At 41.7% G+C, this 26722-nt stretch overlaps 1 protein-coding gene across 2 annotated transcripts; it reads right to left on the bottom strand.

The window, feature by feature from the left end:
- Positions 1-408: 408 nt before the first annotated feature.
- On the bottom strand, positions 409-23264 carry LOC117486563 (RNA-binding protein Musashi homolog 1-like). 2 transcript variants are annotated; one of them, XM_034135071.1, is made up of 14 exons: positions 23098-23264; positions 22541-22581; positions 21793-21874; positions 21584-21668; positions 13127-13168; positions 12536-12628; positions 7377-7425; positions 6633-6715; positions 6359-6476; positions 4518-4625; positions 4100-4156; positions 3162-3221; positions 2829-2983; positions 409-2748 (listed from the first exon to the last, which is right to left on the bottom strand). In XM_034135071.1, the coding sequence occupies exons 1-14, from the start codon at positions 23160-23162 to the stop codon at positions 2680-2682; spliced, it is 1107 nt and encodes a 368-aa protein (XP_033990962.1). In that variant the 5' UTR covers positions 23163-23264; the 3' UTR covers positions 409-2679. The 2 variants fall into 2 exon arrangements, with proteins under 2 accessions (XP_033990962.1, XP_033990963.1); XM_034135072.1 differs by having other exon boundaries at positions 409-2721.
- Positions 23265-26722: the final 3458 nt, after the last annotated feature.

Here is a 26722-nt window from a genome sequence, read left to right as displayed (position 1 = left end):
ATGTTGGTTTGTTGACACAGCTGTTCATCATTTTCACCCTCCAGACTATTCAAACATGAACTCTAATGTAGCATAACGCAACCCCTAATCACACAGACAGTGCACACATACTAAACTTTATACACCAGGTGTGTCCTAGTTCAGTTTAGTTTAACCGTTATCGCACAACCTTACAGAAAAATCACCACAATGGGCAACTTTTGGTCTGTATCCCCAGGACAAATCTGCTTGGGGAGGGATGTGTTTTAAAAAAAAATACCTCCACTTCAAATTTAGAAATGTTAAAACCCACAGCATTAAGTTTTATTTAGAGAAAGACCACTTTATCAATTAAGATTGCACATCGTGAGATATTATTGTACCTGCATGTATAACCGTTCAATAATAATAAAAGGACAATGACAATCGAACGCTTTAGAATAATTTATTAGGATTTTAAAATTGAAATTATCAGAAAAATAAAACAAGGAAAAAAAAGCATTGTTGTAAAGCTCGGCGGGGGACAGCCCGAATCTTAAACTTGAAGAGACCCAAGCTCCATTCAAAGCATTGGCCCTTTTCTTTACATCAACACAACAAAAGACATCATTAAAATCAATATACAAGGGGAACAAGATCTCAAAACAGAAAAATATAGTTTCTTTTTTTTTCTTTTCTGAAAATAAGTCTTAATGCCGCAGAATTATCCACACGTCTGCCATTACCAATAATAGTACTATTTTCATTTGTAAGGTAAAAAATAACTTATTGCTTTATTGTAAGTTAAAAAGTTACAGTGTTGGTGTCCAGCAGTAGTTTTATGTCGTGTCCAAGGCGGTCTGACAGAGGAACTTCTGGCTGGATCAGGACGTTTTCTGCTGTGCTGAACATCAAACAGGCTGCAGCAAGAAGGCTGAACAAACAGCCCACTTGTTTTTGCAAAGGTTGAATTTGTTCCAGCTTTTTGAATCTTCCTGCCAGCCAGTGTCGTCTGTTCTGAGGTCAGAGCCGACTGGGAGCGAGACCCTGTTCCATTTCTGGTTCCCTGCCCAAACCCCCTCTGTTCACCACTACAGAGCAGCAACTGTATATAAACAACAATATGTCGCTTCCAGAGGAGCACAAATTTAACAAACCTTAATATGAAATGGGAGAGAGTCGGGAGAGAAGAGCAGATGAGCCGCAATGGAGCAGGGTGATCTTTTTTTTTCTTCAGTACCAAAAAAAATGGCAATCAAATGCTCCTTTCGTTGCCATAAGTAGTTCCATATTACACCTTAATGTATGCGCACAAACACTCACTCACACACTCAGACGCAATCACATGCACCTTCAATAGCGATAAGAGGACAGAACATGATTGTGATGTTTTCTACAATTGCTTCTCTGAGAATGTCCTTCATTTGTTTTCACGGTGGAGATCACCGCATAAAAGAATAATAAAAAATAAAATAAAACAATAAAAAAAAAAACACATTAAGAATTGAATCGCGCAAAAATATATATATAATATTTTCAAAAAAGAGGAAGTCAAATCAACCCCCGACCCCGTGAACCCCCTGATTTATCCTGTTAAAGGTTGTGATTCTTCCGTAGTCCGTCTTCTAAACCTGTTTTCATGAATATGTGAGAAATCTAGTTCATCCATGGTGTTAAAATGATAAAGTCAAAGTTGCTTTTTTAGGAAGTAGAGCAAACAAAGTGATGAGTTTGTGAAAAAACAGTTATTTAACCGAGCAAATGTGCCAGACAAACTCCTGGAAGTTATATTTCGCAGCAGTCGACAGCGGTGCACTGGAGCTGACTGGCCGACAATGTACAAATATGCTATATGCATACTGATAAATGAAGTGAGATGACCACACATAGTAGTAGATGACAGCCAATAAAATAGCTGTTAACCCTTTCCAAACCACCCAATGACATGCGGGCCGGTTCAGTAACCCCTCCACCCCCCCCCAACCCAACATTTATGTACAATATCTTACAGGAAGACATAAAAACATTGCTTTAAAACCAATTACAGAATAAAATACCTTACAGATCATCATTATTATGTCAATATTAATAACAATATTACAAAGGTTTTGTTTTTAAAGACTACCAAAATATACATTTTAGTTGTTTTTTGTCATGTTTCCGTGAGTTAAAAAGAGGACTTTGTTGGATTTTGTTCTTCTATTCTTAAAAATGGTTTTCAGACAAAGATCCATCTCACACGGCTTCTTCTCTCTCGGTTCACATCAGTAACAGCGTTGAAGGATTTCATGATGAAGCGACGTGTCACATTAAAATAAAACAATAATAAAAAAAATCAAAATAGTCCTCTGCGAGCTGTCAAATGACAAACGTCTCCTCAGAGATTTTTTTTTTTCTTTTTGCAGTTTTGCAGTTTTGTTGTCTCAGCTTCAGAAAAAGATCATGGGTAACAGAAGAAGAGGGGGGTCTAGTTATTACACTACATGAGGACAAAAGAGGAGAGATGGGGGACGTTATGTTGAAGTGAGATTAGTACAGCAAAACAGAGTTCAGGATTTTAAAAAGATATTCAGTCGGTGGGTGGAGCCACAGGGAGCCCGGAGAGCCGGGAGGAGCCTGTGGCCCCGGCCAATCAGGTTGTGCCATCAGAGGGCAGCCAGTATTTTTGATTGGCTCGTCAGCAGAAGAGAGGCCCTCCCATCTTCAGTGTCCTGAGTCGTCTCAGTGGTAGCCATTAGTAAACGCAGTAGCCATCAGGGGCCCCTGGGGATACATGAGGGGATATACTTTCTATTAGGCTTGAGAATAATACGTGCACCCATGCATGAGGTGAAGTGTGTGCGTCCTCGTTGTTGGGGCATATGACTTACCCCTAGACCGTGACCAAACCCTGAGCTGGGGGCGGGGCTAGCTGCGCTGATGTAGCCGCCGACTCCTGAGTCCTGGTTGGCTGCAGCATACAAGTCAGCCATTGGTCCAGGGCTGCTGGTGCCCAGGAAACCAGCTGTGCGTGAAGGGGTGGAGCCTGAGAGGCAGAGGACACAAGTCAGGATCCAACACTAGAGGGCTTCTCACACACACACACACACACACTGAAGTCTAAAAATACTCTTTTATTTGTCCGAGCAGGACATTGTACACACATTCTACCTCAGGCGAGTGCATGCACAAGTACAAACATGATTCCTCTCACACACACGTACCTCTAACCGCTGCTGCTGCTGCGGCTGCTGCCATTGGTCCATATGCAGTCAGGGGAATGGCTGTGGGTTACAAACAAAACACATTTATTTTGCATTGTCATTCTGGATCGCTCTCATATCAGAGCATGAGTCACCATCTACAGCTCAGTGACGGCTGATTCGACATCTGTGCAAACATCTGTCATGTGATTTCAGTCCAGCTGGTGGAAGAGGCAACTTCTAAAACTAACTGCACACAACATCCAATCAAATCTGATATTAGACTTTTTTAAATAATAATGCTCATGATAAAAACAAGAAGGATTATAAATGAAGTACACCTCAAAGCCACTGGGTGGCAGTATTAAGACTGTTTAATCTTCTTGTTTATGCACTGGATGGATCCACACCCTAAGGCTAATAGTAGCCTGTAATTAGGGTGAAATAGGAGAACATAAGATTGTAAGAGGCAGTTTATACCTTTCCAAATTTGGTAAACTGCAACAAATTCAATTTAATACGATATTAAAAATGTATTTATAATTAGATTCTTTATGTAATTTATTTCAATGCCATAAATAACCTTTTTTGTATATAATTAATACACATTTAATAACAAATGTAAGTTTACATTAGGTTTGTATTCAGTTTATTTATGTCTTTAATTCATTTTTTTTATAATTTCACTTGAATTACATTTATTTGTAATCATGTTCTTATTATTTAAATTACATTTTCACCCTTCCTTATCTTATCTTGCTCTCTGCAGCTTTTGGAAATATGATCTGGTTCATTGTTCTTGTAAACAACCTTACTATTGTCATCGTGAACAAGACACCTGAATACATAGTTTGACATTTGAGGTGATACGCTTCTTTGCTTTGTTGCTTTCATTTGACTGTCTTTGGCTAAAAAGCTTTGTCTCTCTCTGTCCCATGGAGGAATGAGGAGCCACTGACCTGCCAGCTCTTGGGGGTGGGATGATGTCATGAGGGGGGTCCTCTCTAGATGGAATTCTAGAAACAGAGAAGGTCAAGAGAGAGCGCTTTGTAAATACAGTCACCATCCACTGGCCAGACTACAAAGCCACACACAAGCACAGCAAGTTAAACATCGACTGTGAGGACAGGCAGGAAGGTGGGAGAGGGGAACAGGAGGGGCCACGGCCAAATGAAAGAGGTTACATAAGTAGATAAAACAACACAGAACAATATAAGGGAAGCAGCCAAATAATGGGCATTTGATGTATTAAGATATTTTATAGAATGTTGGGAAAGACGCATGAGAATTTAGAAAGACGTCTTTCATGCTACAGCCATCACACTTTTCGGAAGACATAAAGAGAGTAAATTAAATGTTTGATGTATACAGACTTACCTGGGAATTGATAAGTGTAACCCGGAGCCATTCCAGCCATTCCAGCCATTCCAGCCATTCCAGAGTAACTGCGGCTGGTGTAGGTAGTAGTCTGGAAACCTGGGTAGCCTGTTGAAAAGAACATTAAATTATGGGTTTAGTTAACGTGGCAGAATAGAGACATGTGAAGACATAAGACAAATTATTAAATAGTTTTACCTAAAGAAAACGTGCCTACTAGGTATAGAATTTGAATAATACACCTTTACAGCAATCATTTTCAGCGTGCAACCATACATTGACATGCTGCACTTCCTGGTAGTCTCCTTTCAGCTAATTGCCTCCGCTCTAATGCAATGATTATTATATCATTATATTTTTTATTTTGTCTAAATTTGTCAAATTTGTTTGGAGAAACTACCAAACTCAGTCATATTTAAGGGTGCAAAACTTGACATTTAAAGAGTGTGGGTTCTCTTTCTCGTTATTTTAATCGGCCATTGACAGCTATTAGTTTCGCACTGAACCTCTGGATGAACTCACCAACTAGGGGACATATCATTATTAACGCTTCTACATTAACAGACTTGTTTCCTCTATTTCTTAAAGGTCTTGGTCACCAAAGGGGAATTAAAAAGGAACCAGACTAAGTTAATGTCTGGGTTTCACTGAGACTTAGGGGGCTACTGTTCGGTGTAGTAATGTTAAATGTCCAGTAGAGGGAGCCAAACCATCACCAACAGCACACAAAGCTCTCAGTCTGTTTTTCTCAATGAGGATGTTTTCAAACCATATTTCACTCCAGTGTGTAGAGCTCTGACGCCCTTCAGACTGTGACCTCTACATTTCTACATCATAAATCATAGCTTTGTTCACGTGAGATGAGCATGTAAGAATCAGCTCTGAGATTAATATAGACCAAATTTAAAAAGGCAATTTTAGTTGAAGTGAACTGGAATTTAATCCTTATATTTGATTTGTGAAATCAAAACATTATAACGTGTAAGGAGCCACAGAGGACATTCTGCGCGTGGCATGGTTTTCCTTTAGTATTGCAGCATACAGACAAAGAGGACTGAACTGGTTTACACTAAGATTTGCATTTAAAGGTGAAACTGGGGAAAGGTGTTTTTAGCCGGCTGCTGTCCATAAATAATGGGAAATTATTTAGACAAATTGCCATCAAACCTGTCTGGTGACAAATGTTTGGTAAACAGGCTTTGTTTTTAACAAACAAAATAAAAAAAGGTTTTCATTTTCTGGCAATTAGTCTGAATAACCTTTATTTTAAACACATTACTTATCGTGACATTAGGTTAATATGTTTTATAAAACCACCCATACATGTCTTTCTGTTGTGTTAAGTTTATGCAGCCACGTCTCCTTCAAAATGTTTTCCCATCTGTATTTTCTAGCAGATTACATTTGTTTGGACATATTCCAGATATGCTTCTAATCAAAGTCCAAGAACAGAGGTGAACGGGGTTCAATGGGTTCGTCAAACAAAAACAACACTGTCACCTAGGAAACCAGTGCTTGAGTCCTTTTTAAACCAAAAGTAAAGAGTGATTTATTTTCATTCATTCACATCTGTAAATAATGTAATAAAAAAAGTATTAAACACAACTACTTGTTTTTAAGCCAAACCTAACCAAGTCGTTTTTTTTTTTTTTAAATGTATTTTACAAAGCTAAACAACGCTTTACTTGATGCATTATTGGCAGAGCAGTTTAGCTGTATATGAACATTATTTCTTAGGAGACAGGGTTGGTTTCTGCTCTAAACTACAACACCTACTGCTTATGAAGAAAACCTTAGGGAGAACAGTGTGTTTGCTTTGGGTTTATATTTTTAGATCTTACCCAGCATGCCGATTCCCAGCATGAAGGCGTCCATCCCATAGGGCATCACTCTGGAGCGGCCTCTGGCTGAGCCTGTCGGCGTCATCACCTCCTTGGGCTGGGCTTTCTTACACTCCACCTAAAGCACAGGAAACCAACATTTATTAATCATTTTAATCAAAAATACAGCTAAAGACACAACTACACTTCCCCAACTCTTAAACACAGGACACACCCTGGCAGAAAACTAAAAGCAGCTCAAACAAATGAAATATATTATTGATGATGTGCGTACCATTTTGTTGTTGATCTCATGGAAGTGGATCTCACACACTTTCTCCACCACGTCTTCATTCTCAAAGGTGACAAAGCCAAAGCCTGGAAGACACACAAACAGAAACGTGACCTCTCTGATTGTTTATGTTCACGATGCCCTACAGTTTGTGACAAAAACAACCCCATAATGTTTCGTAAAAGCACAGAATTTTCCCATTTAAATACTCAAAACATTTGATCAGATTTGTTATTCCAGAAATGTTTTCAAACCCTACAGTAGATATACTAAGACCGTCACAAGCTCTTTTTTACCCCATAGAGCATAACGCTGTCAGACCAGGCGTGGCGTTCCCTGTCAATCAAGCTGTTGGCATCAGACAGGACAAGGCGTGGTTCACCAAAAAAACCAAGCCTAGATTTACTGTCCTCTCCATTATCACACCCAATTTCTCTTACTCCACCCCACGCGTTCTCTTCTCCCCCTTTCCTTATGTCTCATTAAGTCACATCCTCGCCTGTTACGCTCCTGACCCCGCACCGCGACCCCCAGCAGGAGCCGCACTTCTGACTCGCTGAGAGAAGACAGAGATAAATTGCGTTCTATCCATTTCATTTGAGAAAAGAAAACTGCATTTTCTTCACCCAGTGCCTCTATCACGCTGTTTCTCCTTTCCTTTCTAAGGGGCATGTTGGTAGGTATCCTTACTTAGTGTGTCGGCACATATTAACATAGTGTGTGTGTATCATGACCTCACATACGTACCTCTGTGTCTGTTGGTTGTTTTGTCAAACATAAGCATGGCATCATCAACCTGCAAGAACAAAGCAAAGAATAGATGAGCTTCGACACACACACACACGCGCACATACACGCACACACACACACACACACACTACACTAACACACACACATACACAGCATGGGGTGCCATTGTCCCTCTTTAGCATTTGACTAAGAGGGGAAAACAGATGGAGATTGTGGAAGGCAGAGGGAGGGGTGACAGGTGACAAAGGAGGAACGAAAAGGAAGAATGATAAATGAGGGGGGGGGGGGAAAGACACTTTATAAAAATAAAATGAAATACAATCTATCAAGGTGAAAAATAAGTGACTGTTCCCCGCTCGCTGAGGGAAATTCTTTCCCATTCTTTGCTGTCTTTCTCACAAACTCCTGTCCCTTCCCCCCCCCCCCCTTTCACACTCGCTGTCTTTCTTTCCCCTCTCCACAAAGTTTACTATTCCCATGGAGACCCTGTAAAGAATTTCAATTAGAAGAAAAAGCCACCCCCCCCCCCCCCCTGCTCTCTTCCCAACTAATTTCAATTAAAAGAATGGAGGGAAACGAGGAAAAGTGAGAGAGAGAGAGAGAGAGAGCATGTGACAGAAAAGGAGAAGCTGATAAATTATGGGGTGATAAAAAAAAAGATAGAAGGTGAAGTTTTGATGGAGATTAAATGAACATTTTGGATCAGAGACTGTAGAACAAAGTGAACCGAGGTCTTTGTCAACACGCTCGCCTTTCATTCTTCTTGTCCCTCCACTTTCCTTTTTGCACTCACTCCACTGCCCTATTCATATTCCTCCTCCTCCCCCATTTCTCTCTCCCTCCCTCACTTGTCCTTCACTGGCAGCAAAGTTAGCAGCTTCTGCTAAAGCTCTGACGTTGTGAGGTGAGAGAGAAGCCAAGGCCTGGGATCTCTGTGAAAATGTTGTGTTTTTTTATGTCATTTGAATGTATTGTGACAACATTTACAAAAATCTGCAGCACAGATCTCCCTACTTTACATGGAGACATGTGGAGTATGACTACATGTCTATTTTCATTAGGCAGCGTGCACTGAAACTCAAACCGGGGTAACATGAGTGGCAGAGACCGTCCGATTTCTGACCTTTACTTCAGATGATAAACACATCCTAGTTGCGAGTGAAAGGTTTTTAGATATTCCTCTCCAAATGATGATCAGGGAGAGGATCAAGGTTGCCTCGACACCCTCCTTGAACCTTTTAACTCTCATCCTGGTCAACATATAGCTCGGCCACACACACACCCAGAGCACCCCCCCCCCTCTCTCTGTCCTTCATTCAGATTTTACCCCCCTCCTTCTCCTTCTCTCATCTCATGCTTTCCACCCTTCCGGTCGTCCAAACTCAATGACACAGCAGAGGGTCGGGGAAACAGGACAGTAAGTAGACAGCTGCGAGCCAACATGTTATCATAAGAGTAGAGTTACACGCACAGCTAGCCCTCCTGTTAGCATTAGCAGCGTCTATTCTGGAAGGGATGTTTAGCGCAGCCAGTTCGAGGAGCTTTTGAGCGCCGAAGCCAGAGAGAAAAGACAATATGCCGTGCTAACGTTGTTCACCTCATTGTCTTTCATTTGAACACAATGGTGTGCAGGCTTGAGAAATATCCCGTCACGTGTGCGAGCCTATGCTTTGGTCGCACACCAGCCTCTGGCCCTTGCCAAAACCAATAAGAAGACGATCTCCGATGTCCACTGCCCGGGGTGCTGTAAGACAATCTGATTGGATAGCTGTGGGGGTCTGAGATTGGCTTAGCAGCAGATCAGTCGCTAACTAGTCCGCATGCATGCAGAGAGTGAAGAAAAGTTAAGGTCATATTCTCATGAAGTTCTGGTGTACCTTTAAAAACATGGCTCAGCTGTGATCATGCGCAGATCTTTTCCTAGAGCCCCATTAAAAATATCCAGTTCTTAGTGAAGCGTGCAGCTATTGTCCGAAGCGTTTGCTGACAAGTCCATTACACTTTCTGCGAGATTATGAAAGGTGGCATTCACATTTTTTCCCCCTTCTGTCTCCTCACATCTCCCTCTTTCATTCTTTCCTCTCTCTCCGGCCATCTCTCTCTAAACAGGCCAGCAGACAAAGTGTTCAGTCAAGCCTCATAATCGCCAGCTCACATGGGTGAGTGGAGTCCCAACTTTTCCCGTCTGCCCTGTCCATGCTGCATTTTTCATCTTATCCGCTCCTTCATTTGCTTTCTGCTCTGGCCTATTCTCTCAGTAGATTTTAGAGAAGAGGGATTTTAATGGTAGTTTTCCATGCAAGGTACTTCCAGGAATGCAGTGCACGGTAGAAGGATAAAAAGCGTGAAAACAGGGATTTCCTTTGGGTTTAACATAATTGACAGCATGAACAGAATGCCTGACATGATAATTATCAAATAATCTCACTGTTTTTAGTAGTTTAAACACAGGCTCTCAAGCTAAAAATAGATGAAGGTGTTCTTAACCCACACCAGACTTTATCCTACAAACATGGCTGTTGTAGTCCTATTGGCTTGAGGGATATTCAACAACAGGAGCTCAGAGTTAGGAAACCGCACATTAATGCATGCCTTTAGGTTTCAGTCCAAAACACCTGATGTGTCAACATAGCAGCCATTTCAGTACGGTCCGATGAAGTTTGTGTAGGTGCGTCTTCACAAGTACACTCCAAAATAAATAAACGACAGCAGATATCAAAGAGTTTCAGAAAATGCATAGTGCATTCTGTGTTTTCCTTTACAAGGCGGAGCCACAGTATGAAAATAAACAGGACGCCGAGTCTTACTCCATCCTAACCTGCACCTTGTAACCAGGCTCAGATAATAAACAAGAAATACCTCCCGCTCAGCAGGAATGCACTGTGGGATTGGCGCTATCCATGATACAGCTTTGGTCTCACGTGTCCAAACAGTCCAAATATTCCCTCATCCTGCGGAGGGAGTGTTGTCTTAGATATGAGCGTCTGTGATCACCAGGGAGAGCTGTTTCGCCACAGAGCTGCCATTTTATAAAATCACAAACATGTCACAACATGCACCTTACAATGAGTTCTTAAAGTGTGAAGGTCACACGTGTGATCCAAGACAACCAGGACCCACATCACAGATTTATAAGTGAATTTGAACACCTCAAATATGGTTAACAAGAGTCAGAGGCCAACTGAGAGAAAACACAGCTACACACACGGCAGAAGGAGGTTGGTGCTATTAATTTCTTCCAATCCATTAGGCCTACATTCTGAAGCGATGTTTAATTTCGGACTATTTTTATAGCTTACACCAACAACAGCACAGCCACACACTTAAGTGTTTGTGACAACTGGATCGCTGGCTGTGAGTCTTGCAGTCTGCACAAATGTATGCAAGCTTGCCTCCCATGGCAGCCATGCCACTGTCACACTTTCATGCACGCACACACCCTTCTTTCCATTCATGCAAATGCACACTCCTTAGACATTTTGTTTTTTAAAGGAAACAAAAAAAAAACACTGGATTACAGTGGGACAATGGGCGAAAGCAGGTCACCACGGCAACAAGCTGAGAGCAGGGTGTGTGTATGTGGGACGGGAGGGTGTCTGAGGTAGTGATTTGGGGTAAGGTGGGGGCGGTCGGGGGGGTTTGTTACAGGAGCAGCTGTTGCATGTGATTAGTTCATACTGAAGAGTCTGGACTCAAACACTCCCCAGCCTCCCAAAGTGGAGCTGGATAAAAAGTAACCTAACATGTCACGCATGATGGACACTTTCATACGTTTATGGCTCATCAGATGGCTGTTTTCCCCTTTCATAGCCGCTCTTTCCTCCTCACTATCTCAACATTCCTACTTTTCTCTGCCCTTCAACCCCTCAGAGCTCCCCTCCCTCTCTCTCTACAGGGGGTTGCTTCTTCCCTTTCAGACCCCCGCCATCTCCCTCTCCTCCTCCCCTCCTCTTGCTGCTTTTTTTTTCTTCCTGCCTCTCCCCGGCCACTCATCTGTCTCCACAGCATGTGTTTGCCTTTCACCAAATTTCATTCAAAGGAGCTGAACAGGACAAATGGAGAAGCCAAAAACACTGAAATGTGATTATAAAAGAGCAAAACAGCTAACAAAAGAGATAAACTAACAGACCAACTAATACTGTAGATGCACACAATCAATGAGCCAACAGGACTTTCCTTTGTTTTAGTTATTTCTCTTTCACTGTTCTCTTTTCCTTTAAATGATTGCTGTTGTAAATTAGGCCGCTTTTGCAGTATTGTGTCTCAACTAAAATGAAAAGCGGGCAAAGAATATAAAAATGGGCAAGTAAAGCTTTGGGGAAGCTGAGAGATGTGAAAGGTATAAGGATTACTGATTAATATAATATATCAAAGATGGACACAATGTTATAGCTGTGTTTCCCAACAAGGGTACCCCAGAGGCTACTTCTGCTGTTGCCAGGGGGTATGTGGAGAAATTGTGGAGTAGATTGTGAAGTAATTTGATAAAATTGAAATGTTGATGTCATATAATGGTTGAAATTGTGAACATAAGCTAATAGCAATGGATGAACGGTTTAAATAGTTAGTTAGTGGATTGAAATAGCTAATGAAAGAAATTGTAAACAGATAAGAGTGATTGTTAAACTGTTGAAATAGTTAACTTGTGGACAAATGATTGAAATAGCTTAATGGTAAATGGTTTAAACTGTGAATATTAGCTAATAGTATTGACTAAATGGCGGAAATAGTTAGCTACTGGATAAACTATTGAGATTTCTAAAAGGAAAATGGTTGAAATTGTGAGCTAAATAAAGTTAGCTAAAGAGCTAAAAAAGTTAGCTAGGGGAAAACAATTCAAATAGCTTAAGCTCTGATGGTAAACAAAGTGAAACCGGCTCTTCTGCAGCTGCAGGTATAAATGCAATCTAACTAAATCCACCTGAAAAAACAGTTTAATTATATAAAGAAAATATTGTAACATTCAGTATCATATCCACCATCATATCATTATTAGTTGATGTGAACAGATTTGTAACGTGATGTCGGGGGGGTGTTTATGAGGGGATGGTTTAGTTCAGTGTGACACAAAAGGTAGGAAAGCGCAGCACTAGAGATGTAAAAGGGAATGGCTACAAATAGATACCAGCTTTGTGTACAGTATATATATAGTATACCTTTCCAAACTGGTCGAAGTAATGCTTCACATCTTCGATGGTGGTATTGACTGACAGTCCTCCGACAAAGATCTTCTTTGTCCTGGTCACCAGCTAGCAACACAGAAGGAGAAGAAGAAGAAGAAGGCATCGTTTACCACTAATCACATTAGGCAGGGGGTGGATGTTGGTGATAAAGAGACTTTGTGTTTGTTGGCGTTTATTTAATCTCAGGGGTTTCTGAAAGCTCTTCTGAGCATTCAACCTAATTCACTTCAGTTTAAGATCTTTTACATGTAGGGTTTGGAGGGGTGAGCGTGCATACAGGTAACCTCTGTGTGTCTGCATCCATATGTGTGTGTGCCAGGACAAACATTAGTGTTAGTGTGTGAGTGCTTGTGTGTGTGTGTTTAAGATGTTGGCTGCTGACGGTCGGGGGTTGGGTAGGGTCAGGGTATTGGGTCACGGTGTCAGGCTGGACTAGGGGATTGCAGCTCTTCTTTGGTAATTTGCCTGACTCTAATCCCAGCCAATCAGGGCTGAGTGATGAGCAGTGACATATGACATCATCACTACGACTACTCGCCATTAACTCCTTCAGGGTGCACTCACCTTAGGCTGAGCCCGGCGGGGAAACGCCACCTTGGGGTCGATCTGTAGAGGAGAGATAAATTAGGATGAGATTTAAAGAGGAAACGATAAAACATGTCCGTCCTTTTCTGTAATGAGCCACACAATCCCAGGCATCCTGCTGTGGATTTAAATGAAGTTCTGATGTTTGATGAACTGTGACGATTGTGATAGGCCGGCGTATTACAGATATTAAGGGATTCTATTAGAAGTGAGATTTATTTGAAGTGAGCTTAACAATCCTAATGTTTGTAGATGCACTGCTCTTATAATGTTCATGATAACTGCAAGATAAACACATTTTTATAAACAAACAAAAACAAATGTCTTTAAATACTCATTATCTGGCCTTATTGAAACCAATTGTAAGCATCAAAGTGGTAAGCCTTCCCTTTGCCCCAAACTGGGATTTCATAACGGTACAAATGCAATGTTATCAAACCAAAGGAAGGAAATATCTCATATGTCAAATGATGGTGACATGTAGTACATTTATTTTGGAAACAATGCCCATCACAGTTCCTCAATGTCAAAGGGGATGTCTTTGAATGTCTATGTTAAGTTAAATGATATAAAACCGAGAAATAATTTTGCATGATTAATTACTTTAAAGGTAGGGTAGGTAAGAATGGAGAAACCAGCTGGAGTGCGCTAGAATTTGAAAGTACGCAGCCGAAAAAAATCTGCCCCTTCCTTCAGACTTCCTTACAGAGCCCCTCCTCCAACACACACGAACGCGCACATGACCAATGAGGGCACGAGATAAGTTTGTGCACAGATGGAAGGCTGACAGGCAGGTAGGCCATCCAGTTATTTTAGCCGGGCCGGCTCAGATGATTGGTCGTGCTTTTTACAGCGCCACGGCTTCCACAGATGAAATTGTTTTATGTATTTATTGTCAAAACATTTAATGTATTCATTGCTATCGGGATGTTAAGAGCATTCCATGGAATATAACAAAAAGTGTTTCTGAAGTGAATTACCTACCCCACCTTTAATGATTAATCGATTACCAAAATATTTCCCATTTTCTTCTGTCAACCAACAAATTGATTAGTAGGCCAATCGATGCAGCTCGGTTGCATGGCTAGGCACGAGTACATGTATATTATTTATTTCGTATGTTTTGTAACTAAGACCCCAAACAGAGTGTCTTTTCTTGAAAACATGTTTTTGAGCTGCTAATGGCTCAGGGTTTCCATAACCTCAAACAAATATTGCTGTTAAAAAAAGGTTCAACTGTAGAACAAATATTTTCCCCGTCTTTTCTGAGACTGCAAGGTATATTTCTTCTTACCCAGACAACCGCCATTACAGCTTAAGTACCTTTAAGCAAAGACACCAAAACTCTACCTTTTCCGGATATGATGTTCAGTGGCTGATCCTGGGCATGTGTACACAGCATTTTGCTCTGGGCATCAATGAACTATCACACTGTTAACTAACTAGAATTACAACACAGAGTCTCTAAGTCTGAAGCTATCTGAAGGCCTGCATGTCCAGAAATAGAACGTATGCTAATCTACCAGTATGTATAGTAGGCCCTTGTTTATGCAAGCCCCAAAAAATCCAAACACACCAGCCAAACAAACAGGCGTATGGAACAAAATACACAGTGAGACGTGAATACGTACATTCTCTAAATTGTGCTTCGCGACACAACTAAAAGCATTTGTATCCACAAACTAGAAAGAGCAGGGCAGTCTAGCATCGAAAATGAGCATAACATATTCTGAATACATTTTATACGGATATATGTTTTTTCTAAATCTCACAATCCAGACAGCCTCCATTTTGGATTAGTAAGATTTGACTGTATCCATATTTCTCCCAAGTGGAATGTCTCAGCAGTGGTCAAGGTTAGAGATAAAATTAGAAGCAAATGAGTTTTGAATGTGCTGGCCTTTTAATAATGCTAAATATGCAAAGCCTAGCCTGGCATTTTAAATTTGTGAGGAATCTCGTGTTATTCTCACTCAAGCTGACACGAGAGATGATTTTAGGTCACAGGACCTTGTAGTGTATTATGGTCTTAGAGTTCCATCTTTATTCTAATAATTGGATGTGAAGCAAAAGCCCTTGTGTCTCACACAGCCGCTATCAGAGGTATTGAATTGATATTGGCAACTAAAAGAGAGCCTATCAAATGGCCAGAAATACGCACTTATAATGTGAACAATAAAAGCGAGCGTGTTCATTCAATATTCTACCAATCCTTTCATCTCTTTGCTGTGATGAATCCCTGCTTTTGATGACAAGTCTACAGACTAAAATATCCTTCGAGGACCTTTAAGTACCACATATTTAACACTGCTTGGAGAGCTCGGCCGCTGTGTAACTAAGATGCAGCTGCAGCGTCCTTGGAAGGGATTGCAGAAGGTCTTTGCACCTTGAAGTGGGGCACAAAGACGAGAGGAGTCATGTCACCTCCAGCTGGTCTGAGCACAAAGACAAAGGTGACAAGGACACGCAAAGCCACTAGCGGCTATTGGCAACAGCAGTGCAACAACAGAGCGCACTCACAAACAATGACCACACTACAGCGTTTCTTACAGGATCTGCGCTTAGTGGCCCAATGTAATATAATAGATGTGTAGTGGCTTCATACTCTATGATTACCAGCACAGTGACCTTTGTACCACTCGCTTTTCACCAGAGAAATGACACAAATACTGTAGAGGGCTAGTATAGATCTAGCCATTTCTCTATACAACAGCACAACAGAAGCAAGACACGAAAAAGAAAGGAGAATCTGCAGTGACCTCTAAAAAATAACACAACAGCAGAATCACACTAATACACAAGGCAGCAATGTGACTATTCAGGATAAAATATTGTGCTGCAATATAATCAAAAACGCATATAAACTTTAGAAAAAAGCCCAGGTGTGGTTGGGAAAAAAACATTTAAACCAAACTAGAGGACAGGTGTTACCCTGAGGCCATTGTGCTGCGCAGACACAGACCGTGAGCTGACAATGACAGCAGTCACAAACCAACTCTCACATTAGACTAGACTGCAGTCACATACAATGAAAACTGTAAAATATCAACCTAAAATCTGTTTTCACAAGCGGATACATACAAACACAACAAGAATCCTAATCACTAAGTTTCACTAAATAGTATAATCACTGCATGTCGTGATTTAGAAATCAGTCCCCTTCCAATGTGTCGTTGTAAGATGCAGTTGTTCTTTACTTTTGCTTGGAAACAGTTATTTACTCTAAGGCTCAACTACCAGTGTTGGACAAGGCTGGACAATAAATCACTTTTTATAGCCAGTATCAGTAGAAAAATCACATAATGTAACCATGCTTCCTTCTTTTATTGGTGCCCTCGTGCTAGTTCAATTTTAATTTGTTAAACCAATGAATGTTGGAAACAATTTCCTTTCATTTTTTTCCCCCAACAAATAATTTAAAGTAATATCTTTATTTTGATCTTGTACGACTTTATCGAATATTTGTTCTCTTATTGTGCAGGCCCAATGTAGACATCATATCCCAAAATTAAACTTTATTAAAACGTAAAATAAAATAAAATGTTTTGATAAAATTGCTGGATTTGTTCGGCTTATCCAGCGAATGAAACACCTGACAAATCATGATGCGTCATCACATCAATGCGATGTTATCAGGGCAATTAAAGGGAAAGATCCCGTTGTATAAACTGTGTAGAGAAATAGGTAAAAAAATGTATGTCTCATGGTTTATTTTATCAAAAATGTGCACCCTAATATCACATGTTATCAAAACACCAATATGTCATAGCTTTCAAATCATCAAGAGCTCTTAGTCTAAAAATAAAGAAGGTTACCAACTATACTAGGTTAGGCCTAATGGAGTATCTGTAGTAGTGCTACTACCGCTACAGTCATGCCATGCTGTTAAAAATCATTCCACTTCAGCGACATAACAGAATATATCTAACATGTGATTTCTACATCCGGCTGTACTCGGACAAAGGCTATAATAAATGAAAACTAAAGCATCTATCAGACTGGCGGATTAGCCTTGAGGAAGACAGATAGGCCATAAAGCAAAAGGTAAAAGGACTTAGCCAGGTCACTGTTTGCAACACTCAGAAATAGCTCTTCGGAGGCTTGACATTTGAGAAGTCTTAATCAACACAGTGGGGAAAATGTATCCACTGGTGAATTAAAGTTGCTCTTTCCAGACTGACGAGGAAGAGTTATGACTGAGTGTTCGTGAAATGGTCTGACTAACATCCTGCTTCATGACATCCAACCTCCGCTCAATCTAAGCAGCACAGTGACGGCAGAGCCTACGATATGATTTTAGTGGTTTAGCTTTGAAGACTAATCTACGACCAATAGTCACCTCACGTGGCCCAGCGCGTCCAACAGTGTAACAAACTGAAAAAACAAAAATAGGACGTCAAATCGATAGATAGGGAAATAGAGGGAGAGAGAGAGAAGGAGAGTTAAGATGAGAAAGCACAGGGAGAAAGGAAAGGCATTCATTTGGAGTCGGCCCATGAGAAAGTGGGCCTGTCCAGTGTAGCGGTGCAGCAGGGCCGTCCCAGCAGGCAGCCCCTCTGATTTCATTAATTAACAGGACAAAGAGTACAAAACAGATGGGCCCGTTGAGGAACTGGGGCTCCCGAGCTACCCTTTACAGGCAGACATATACATACGCACTCACTCACAGTCCCTCGCAAAATGTAGCACAAACATAAACACCAACACATGTACATAGTGACACATACATGTAATTAAAAGGGCACAAAATAAAGAACAAACCAACTCACAACAAGTGTATTGCCATCACAAAGTCACATATAGACCTTTAAGGCCAACTCATTCTTGCAACAAAATGGCAAACACTGATGAAAAGGCACCACAGGCTGTCCCATTATGAAGATATAATCAATATAAGCTAAACAAAAAGCTATAAACAGAAAAGGAGACAAAAGGACTTTGGCATGTCAATGCATGCACGCAGAGAGAGCGAGAGACTCGGTTTGGGCTCAGGCCAGCGGGGTCAATCTGCACAGCTGAACAATGGCACAGTAATTAGTTAACGAAGCTCACTAATGAGGATCCCCCCCCCCCAAAACTCAAACCAAACCCCAACCGTGTAACCTTACTAGGGCGCCTGGCCAGGACGAGTGTATATCGTGACAATAGGGGGGGGTGGGGTTGCGGAGAGAACCCTGGATCCACCTTCAGAGCAGGACCAGGCTTTATCCCCTGATCTGAAGCCACGCATGGACGTTCGGAAGTTCAATCCAGTTTGTTTCCCTCAATCGGATTAGTTGCCTTACAGATCTATACTAATTACAGCACGGGAAGCTGGGCCTGCCTCGCTCTCCTCTCCTCCACCTTCTCCATCCCCCATCTCCAGTTCTGTCCACGTCAGCACAAACAGCTAATCTCCAGTCAGGAGCGAGGAGCCGGTGCTAGCATCTAAACTCTCCACTAACCAGGTGATTTAGACTGTGGTGACAATGGTGGACAGAGGCTTACATTATGTTGTTACAGTGCAGAGCTAAAGCAGCTAAATTAGCACCATGCTGATGACCACCACTGCACCTTCACAGACGACGGTGCGAAAAGCAGCAATTACCACCTACTGTAACACATTTGGAAAGAGGGCAGTCCTGTTTACTTGGTGTAAAAGGGAAAGAAAAAAATCTTCTGCATGTTTCCTATTTTTACAATTCCTTCTTATAAAAGGTGTTTTCATTTTATTGGCGTTACACTTGGATGAGGAGATATGTTTGGATAAGTACTAATAACAATTAGTATGTCATCCCACACAACTAGCAAAGCAATCTCAGGTATTTCTTACTTCACTGTAAACATGGCTAAAGAAATACAATTACAATCATAAGATTTAAACTACACAATAATACAATCATGTTTTTGCCGGACAATTTCACATAAACAACCCTCTGTCTCATCTGCAAACTCTAACGCTGTAACTAGTCTATACAATTTATAACTCGCTAAAATCTGATATCACCTTTTTCTGAAAGAATGAGAAGACGTGGCATTACGGCTCTCCTCTTTTCTTCCCGGTCAATTATTTCCTCGGAGAAAACAAATACCAGTTGTGCCCTTTTTCTCTGTCCAGAGAAAAACGACAGCACACTACTGCCCTTAGGCTACACTCTACCCCGGCAGGAAATCTAACCTCCTACCAAAACAAAAACCTCCCTCTAATAACAATAGACAACCTCTTTCATTTGTTGCTTTTGAATTCTTCTTAGGCCCACAGGTATTGACTTATATTCCATCAGTGTTCAGTTTGTTGCTAATGTTGATACAACAATTCTTCAAGTAAAAGGCCTGTAAATGTTTAATACCACTTGTAAGCTCTGGTATGAACCCTGTACCGGTTCATCTAATTTACTTCTCACCCGGCGTGTCCTTACACAGTACCATGTTGCTCTGTTACATCCTTTTAATTCACCTTTCCCTTGTTCATGCTTCAGGCCTTGTAGCTGACAAACCAAAGGCTCAGCATAAAAAAAGAAAAAATCAGAGCATCGCGTATTCTTCCTCATTCCAGGGAGGAATGTCTTTCTCAAATCTCCTGCTGATCAAACAATAGTTAGCCTCCTCTGACTGTGCAGAGAGGGGGGGGGCAGAGTCCAGGTGTGAGGGAGACACAAAGTACATAGAAATAAAATAATTAAATTGGGACAGGTGTTGGAGATGTTACAGAGAGTTTGACGCTGATCCCGTAAAGCTGCGTGTTATTAAAAATATTCAGTCCAGCAAGACAGAAAATGGCTCACACTTTACTCTACTAATAACATTTACTCTTGAAAGGCGTTTAAAATAAATGTATTCATAGGCAAAGAAAACTCAAAAATGTGTTGATCTGTTGCGGAATTATCTGCAAGACTTCTAGTCATTTTGCAACAGTAAAATATAATCAATGGAGTAGTCTAAGCTATTATTGGTATAGCACTTTCAAATATGAGAAGTTTGCAAATAAACTCACATAAAAATCTAAGGTCTTATTCCTAAAATGGAACAACAAAATGGCAACCCTGTTTATAAACCGCCTGGTAGGATAGTGGTAACACCCCCCCGCAGACTGCTGCCACAACAACCTGAGCAACCAAAGCTGCATTCGAGTGGTTACCATTATTACTGTTTAGCCTTACGTTGTGTTTTGGTTTATAATAGGGCAACGCCTAACCCCACCAGAGGCCTGCCAACCAGTGTTCCCATCACACACACTCTGGCTCTCTAAGACTACGTTTCATAGGTAATATGACTCAATGAATAACACTTTGCAGGAGCTCAAAACTTGCTTCCAAGCTGACAGATTACCAGCAGCAACGCTCATAAACCTCACAGCCACTGTGCAGAAAGATCCAACTTAACAATTAAAATTAAACATTAGAAACTACCACACGGATTATAATATTAGTATAAAGGTCTATCAAGACATAACATTATCCGTGTGTGTGTGTTAGAGCTCTGCTAACCAACCGAGTGTCTTAAGTTAATGCAAAATAGCTGAGAAGTTGTTATGGAGACATAATTCCCATCAGGCTGTGCACTTAAAGCACTGTCTCCTGTGACTGGCGTCACCCCCGGCAACAGGCTTGCTCCAACAACTAACCAACTCTACCTTTTCCTCCACCCCTGGGCTCCGCCTGCCTCTGAGCCACCAATTTTCACTCTCAAATTATCCTATTGTGTGTCTGTGTGGTTACGAGAGGCCACAACCTGACTGAAGACACACCCAGAGCCATTCCTACAACTCATCTACATGACCAAGACAGCCACATTCACACCTTCCACGGATATTTAAATCTGAGTCAGCAGCTTTGAGTCAAACACGCGGATTCACACACATCTAACCTGTCACTGGTTAAATTATGTAGCTAAAAACAAGCACAGTGTGTGCTCTGACCTCTGTGTGGGAGCCGATTTGTCCCGTTTACCCACATTTAAATCACTAGTGTAGGAGGGGAAATCACAGATCAGAGTAGTTGTTCAAACAAACAGAGCGTCCATTTCAATATTTGAATTTATTTGGACCTCACAACTCCTGCACACACACACAACTATTTTCTTTCCACTAACTTTTCCCCCCCGAGATTTACCACTAAAAAAACTAGTGCTGATACTTTTCTATGAGGAAAAAAAAGTAGAAAAAACTCTCTGCATAAACCCTGTGAGGGTTTAGCAGGGGCTCCTACCCCATTCAGGTCCCCAGGTAACCATGGCAATGAAGACCAAGAAAGAACGCTTTCATGTTGGCGCCCTGAACCAGGATTTGGAGGGGGAAATGAGCAGGGAGAGGAGGGGGGGGGTGCTCCAAAACACACTCCTCACTCAACTTTACAAGCCATACGGTGGGAGGCAAAATGCACCGGGGGAAGAAAAAAAACATGCTACACAGAAATTGGAAAAACCCAACATCCAGCTCTCCAAAAGGTAGAAACTCACCGTTTTGGAATCCAACTCGTGTCTGTTTTGCGCCAAAACCTTCTCCACTCCGTCTTGATCTGCGTATGTTACAAACCCAAAGCCCCTGCGAAAAAGAAAAATAAGAGAAATTCAGAATCAGAAATGCAAAGTTTGGACATAAACAGCCCCATGAAAGAGCATGAGGCATCCAGTGATAGGACGGCGGAGCGCACACGCCTCCTTCTTACCTCGACCGCTTGGTAACGGGATCCCGCATCACCATACACTCCTTCACCTCGCCGAATTTACAGAAGTACTCCTTCAAGCCCTCTGCGAACACAGCAAAAGGGGGACACGGTTAAATAAATCCGTAAATCTGACTTTTTTTCCCTACAGGCCCTGGTGAGGTGATGTGGCTGGAGAGAGACAATGGGGGACGGGCCGGACCACGTTGTGTTTGTGTCCCTCTCCAGAGACTGTACACTGGCCATTCAGCATAATAGCCCATTAAGGCCCTGCGGACCACAAACAAAGCTACTCGGTTGACGATCCATGTTTTGACAAGGCGTCCAGCGAGAACACGGAACAAGAATAAAGTGTATTCGTGCATCTGTCTCAGACTCTTACAATAAATGAATGGATTCAGCGGAGTGCAAAAACAACACGCAGACGTGGTCATCCATATGAGCCGAACTTGAGCTTTAACGCTGAATAATCGATCACCTTTACTACAAATGCCCTTCTGTTATTAGCAGTGTATTGAGCGCACAGGGAAAGGCAGACAGAGTGTGTGCATGCATTTCCAGTGTTAATCTCCCTGCATCTCGGCAAGTCTAAACCCTGAGAGCTGATCCTTATTGAATAGGAGGCTTTGATTTAACTATTTACGGTGTTTATTATTAACTTCGGGAAGGTAATATGCATGCTATATGTGTAGAGGAGGAGTAAACAGTAGGCTTTCATTCAGACTTTAAAGTAGCGTGCGGGACAGCTCACCTTGTGTCGTCTGCCAACTCAGACCCCCGATGAACATTTTGCTGAATGAGAGAAACACAAGCTGTAAATCACACAGAATAGCGCGCCGTCTTTCCAGCACATGCACATCCACATTCAATGAGGGGGGGGGGTGAAAGCTGGGGGGAATTATGTGTAATATAGCATCAATAAAGTAAGAAGAAAGCATCGGCCATGTTGCAAAGTCCCCAATCGGCCAGTCGGGGCCGTTATAATCCCCTAGAGAAGGAAAAAAAAGGAGAGGATTTTCCAGAGGATGGAGGAGAAGTTGCAATGGGGCCTGGTGGAGGAAAAGCAAGATAAATAAACAAACAAGAGGTGGTGGGGGGTGGGGGGGGAAACAGACGGAAAGCAGCAGTGCGTCTGTGTCTCCTTAGCTGAGTGGATCCATCCCACACACACATACACACACACACAGCGTGCTTGTCTTTTGTCTCGGCGCGGCTACGCTCCCGCACTGAACTCAACTAAAGTCCAAGGTGAACTCGAATCGGGCCGAGAGGCGAGCGAAATGCATGCGGGCGGTGTGAGGCTTTTACCAGGGGTCGTGGGGGGAGTTGTCCGCGCCGGAGGACAGGCTGCTCTGGCTCCCTTCCGTATCCATTCCGCTCTCCGCTGGTATATTCCCGCACTGTGAGGCTAGGAGAGGCAGTGAAGCTCCACTGCTGCTGCTGCTGCTCCAGACTCAGGGGCGGGCAGCCGAGAGGGGAGGTGGGGGTGGGGTGGCTCAGAAAGAGGAGGGGAGAGCGAGGAAAGCGCACACACACACACACATACGCAGGCATACACGCTCAGAGATAAGCTCCGCCTCTACCTCCTTTTCCCGTAGCCTACCCCTGCCTCGGACCTCCCTCCCCTCCCTCCTGCACGTTGCCTGCCGTTATTCATGCTGCCAGTGGCGCTTTTCTGTAGTGTTTCCCCGCCGTTCTTGTCATTGGTCGATCACAACAGCATGGCCCGTTAAAGCGTTTTGAATGTTAGGAGAATCTGCAGCAGCTTGCCTCTATTACAATTCGCAACATTATACAGAATGCACGAAAAAATATCTTTAAAAAACATTTTCAGAACACCAAAATAGAAACATATGGGTCCAGCATTATGCATCCATGCCAGATAGCTTTATAATTATTGACTCGTTCTGTTATTCATTCATTGCTCCACATTAACAGATTTCCAGCATTAGTTTCCGTATTGCTGAAAGAACATGATGTCTTCCTGTGGGGTAAGGTTAGGTCTCAGGTTAAATGAAGCATCTGTAACCAGGATACTCTCTCCCAACCCATTTAGCCACACTGGGTTATATAAAACAGGATGTGGATATGAAATCATTCTTGTAGCTTATAGGACAACAGGATCATGTTTTTTGAAAAGGGGTTTTTATTTGTATGTAATGTTCTCGTATTATGTGACGATAAATGAGATGAGTGATGCAATCTTTTCTGATGTGATGTTATATAATGTATTCAGAAGTAATGACATGTGATTTGACCATACATAATGTCATGCTATGTGATGATATATGATGTCATATTAAATGACGACATAAGATCATATGATGTCATTTGATGTCATACATAATTTGATGTGATATTATCATATCATATCATGTTATCATGTCATTTCATGTAATGTGATTATATATGACGTCATTTCATGTGATAGGACCTATATGATGTGATGTGATCATATATATATATATATATATATATATATATATATATATATATACATGTCACATGATCTTATATGATATCGTCATGTTATTTAATGTGTTGATATGATTTCATCTGGTGTTGTCGTGGCATGTGATGTAAACATGCTTGTGATCTGGATAAATATAATATCATGTGATCATATATGATGTTATCTACTTTATATAACGTAATGTAACGTAATCTGATGTGGATCTTATGGATGTCATGTAAGATGTTATGTCATAGTATGTCACAGTGTGTGTATTTTACTACTTTAGTCCAGCTCTCACCTCAACCATTACTCTGGTCCAGCGGTGACCCACCACATGTAGGCTATTTATCCCTTTGTAGTTGTATTATTGTCCCCTCCTGGGCTCATTTTCATCATCATCAACATTACCCTATATCCAAAAAAGTATTTCAAAACCCAACGCCACCTCTCTTTGTGACTTCCTCTCCATCCATCAATTATCCGGAGCAGAAATAGAACTAGTATCCACTTCAAGTATCTTGGAGTCATAATGGACTCGAACTTGACTTTTAAGGAACATATTAAGAAAGTATCCAATACCATTAAATTCAACTTGCAACATTTTAAACAAATTAGACCTTTCTTAACTGTCAATGCTGCAAAGTCATACCTCCACTGTATGATTCTATCCCACATTGAATACTGTTTGACAAATTGGTCGTTTGCTTGTGCCACAAACCTGAAACCAATAGAACAGCTGTACAAGAGAGCTATCAAGGTGTTTGACAGAAAGCCTTTTTCCTACCACCACTGTACCATCCTTGAAAAACACAATTTCTTGAGTTTTGAATTTTAAGTATTTTAAAAGTATGTGTTTTTTTTATAAATGTTTACATGGACTGCCCCCCCCCCCCCTTAGGGGAATTCATCCACAAAGAACACACTGGACGCTGCACTAGGTCAGAAACCAGAGGAGACTGTGAAGTCCACCGTAGACGGACCACTTTTGGACAAAATGTCCTCTCCATTAAAGGCAGCTCATTGTGGAATAGCCTCCCAACTGAGATACAGGATTGTCCCACTTTGAACAGTTTTAAAGGTCAACTCAAAGAATGGTTGAGAAACAACCAGACGTGCAATCACCGCTAAATGCACTTTAACACAGGGGTATCTCCTCTTGCACTTTATGCATCTCTTGTATCATCTCTTGCACTTAATATGTCGTTGCTGCTATAGTGTACTGCCATGTGGTAAATACTTGTGTGTGCTGCTCTTGCTCTTTCTGCATATCATGTATTTATTTTTTGCTATGTTTACAAATGTCATGTTCTTATATGTTGTATGTCAGGGACTACGGATGGAAATGAGCTCAAAGCTAAAATCCGGCATATTTACACTTGAAGCATTATTTGTCTAAAGTGTTCATTAATGTGCATTGTCCCTATTCAAATAAACGATTAAATGAAATGAAAAATCCTTGTCTTGGCCCACCCTCACAAACCACTCAGCCCACCTGTTCCTGCGGCCCAGCTCTCATCCTTTCCATCACATCCAAAACAGCTGTGACCACCACTCTACATCCTTCACACAGTTTTTACCCAATCACATCTAAACCTGATCTTCCCTCTCTCTTTCACCCCACGTGACAGGCTGTCCTAACCAGCTAAGTGCTAGATTAGCAGCATTACCTCTAAGTCAGTCTCTCTCTCTCTCTCTCTCTCTCTCGACCAGGGCAAGCCTGGTCAGCTGAGGGTTTTCGTCACATGCCTCAGCTGCTCGAACAAAAGTGAAACAAGTGTGAACAGTTATACAAAATGCACTTGTTTAACTCGTCCAATTATGACCTTCACACACCTACTATTTTAGATTATTGAAGTTGTTGTTTTTTCAGGCAAAGTTACATTATTATTACTATTACAGAAGCACATAGTGTCCTTTAAAAGATAAAAGAAAAGATTTTCCAGCATCACCATGATGATTTGTGCATGTGCTGGTTCTGAGACAGGCAGTGTTTGTGTGGGTGTGTGTGTGTGTGTGTGTGTGTGTGTGTGTGTGTGTGTATGTGTGTGTGTGTGTGTGTGTGTGTGTGTGTGTGTGGCAGTGGGGGAAGTCAGTGAGGGGAGGCAGATCAGGGGGAGGGTGTGACTCTGGCCTGCTGGACCATAGCAAGAGAACAGTATGTAGGACAAGGCCCTGCACTAGCTAACCTATCCTGGCGAGAGCCGTGGTTGGGCGTGCTTAATTTCTGCATGCATGATCAATGGCACTGAATAAAAAAAGAGAGGAGAAAGACAGCGTCATGGGGGAGGGGATGCACAAGTTAGAGCACTTTGATAAGGTAGAATAAGGCGAAAACACTTGTTATGATACTCAAAAAAGTATATTTACTATGTGTATTCTTAATTTAAACCAATACAAGAGAGTGAAGTGTGTAGTTAGAGACAACAATGTCTAGCTTTTGAGCAAGTTTGGCTAACTTTTTACAGGAGCTTAATGTTT

Source organism: Trematomus bernacchii, unplaced genomic scaffold, assembly GCF_902827165.1.
Source record: "Trematomus bernacchii unplaced genomic scaffold, fTreBer1.1, whole genome shotgun sequence".
Lineage (NCBI taxonomy): Eukaryota > Metazoa > Chordata > Actinopteri > Perciformes > Nototheniidae > Trematomus > Trematomus bernacchii.
This window is presented reverse-complemented; position numbering and strand designations above follow the sequence as displayed.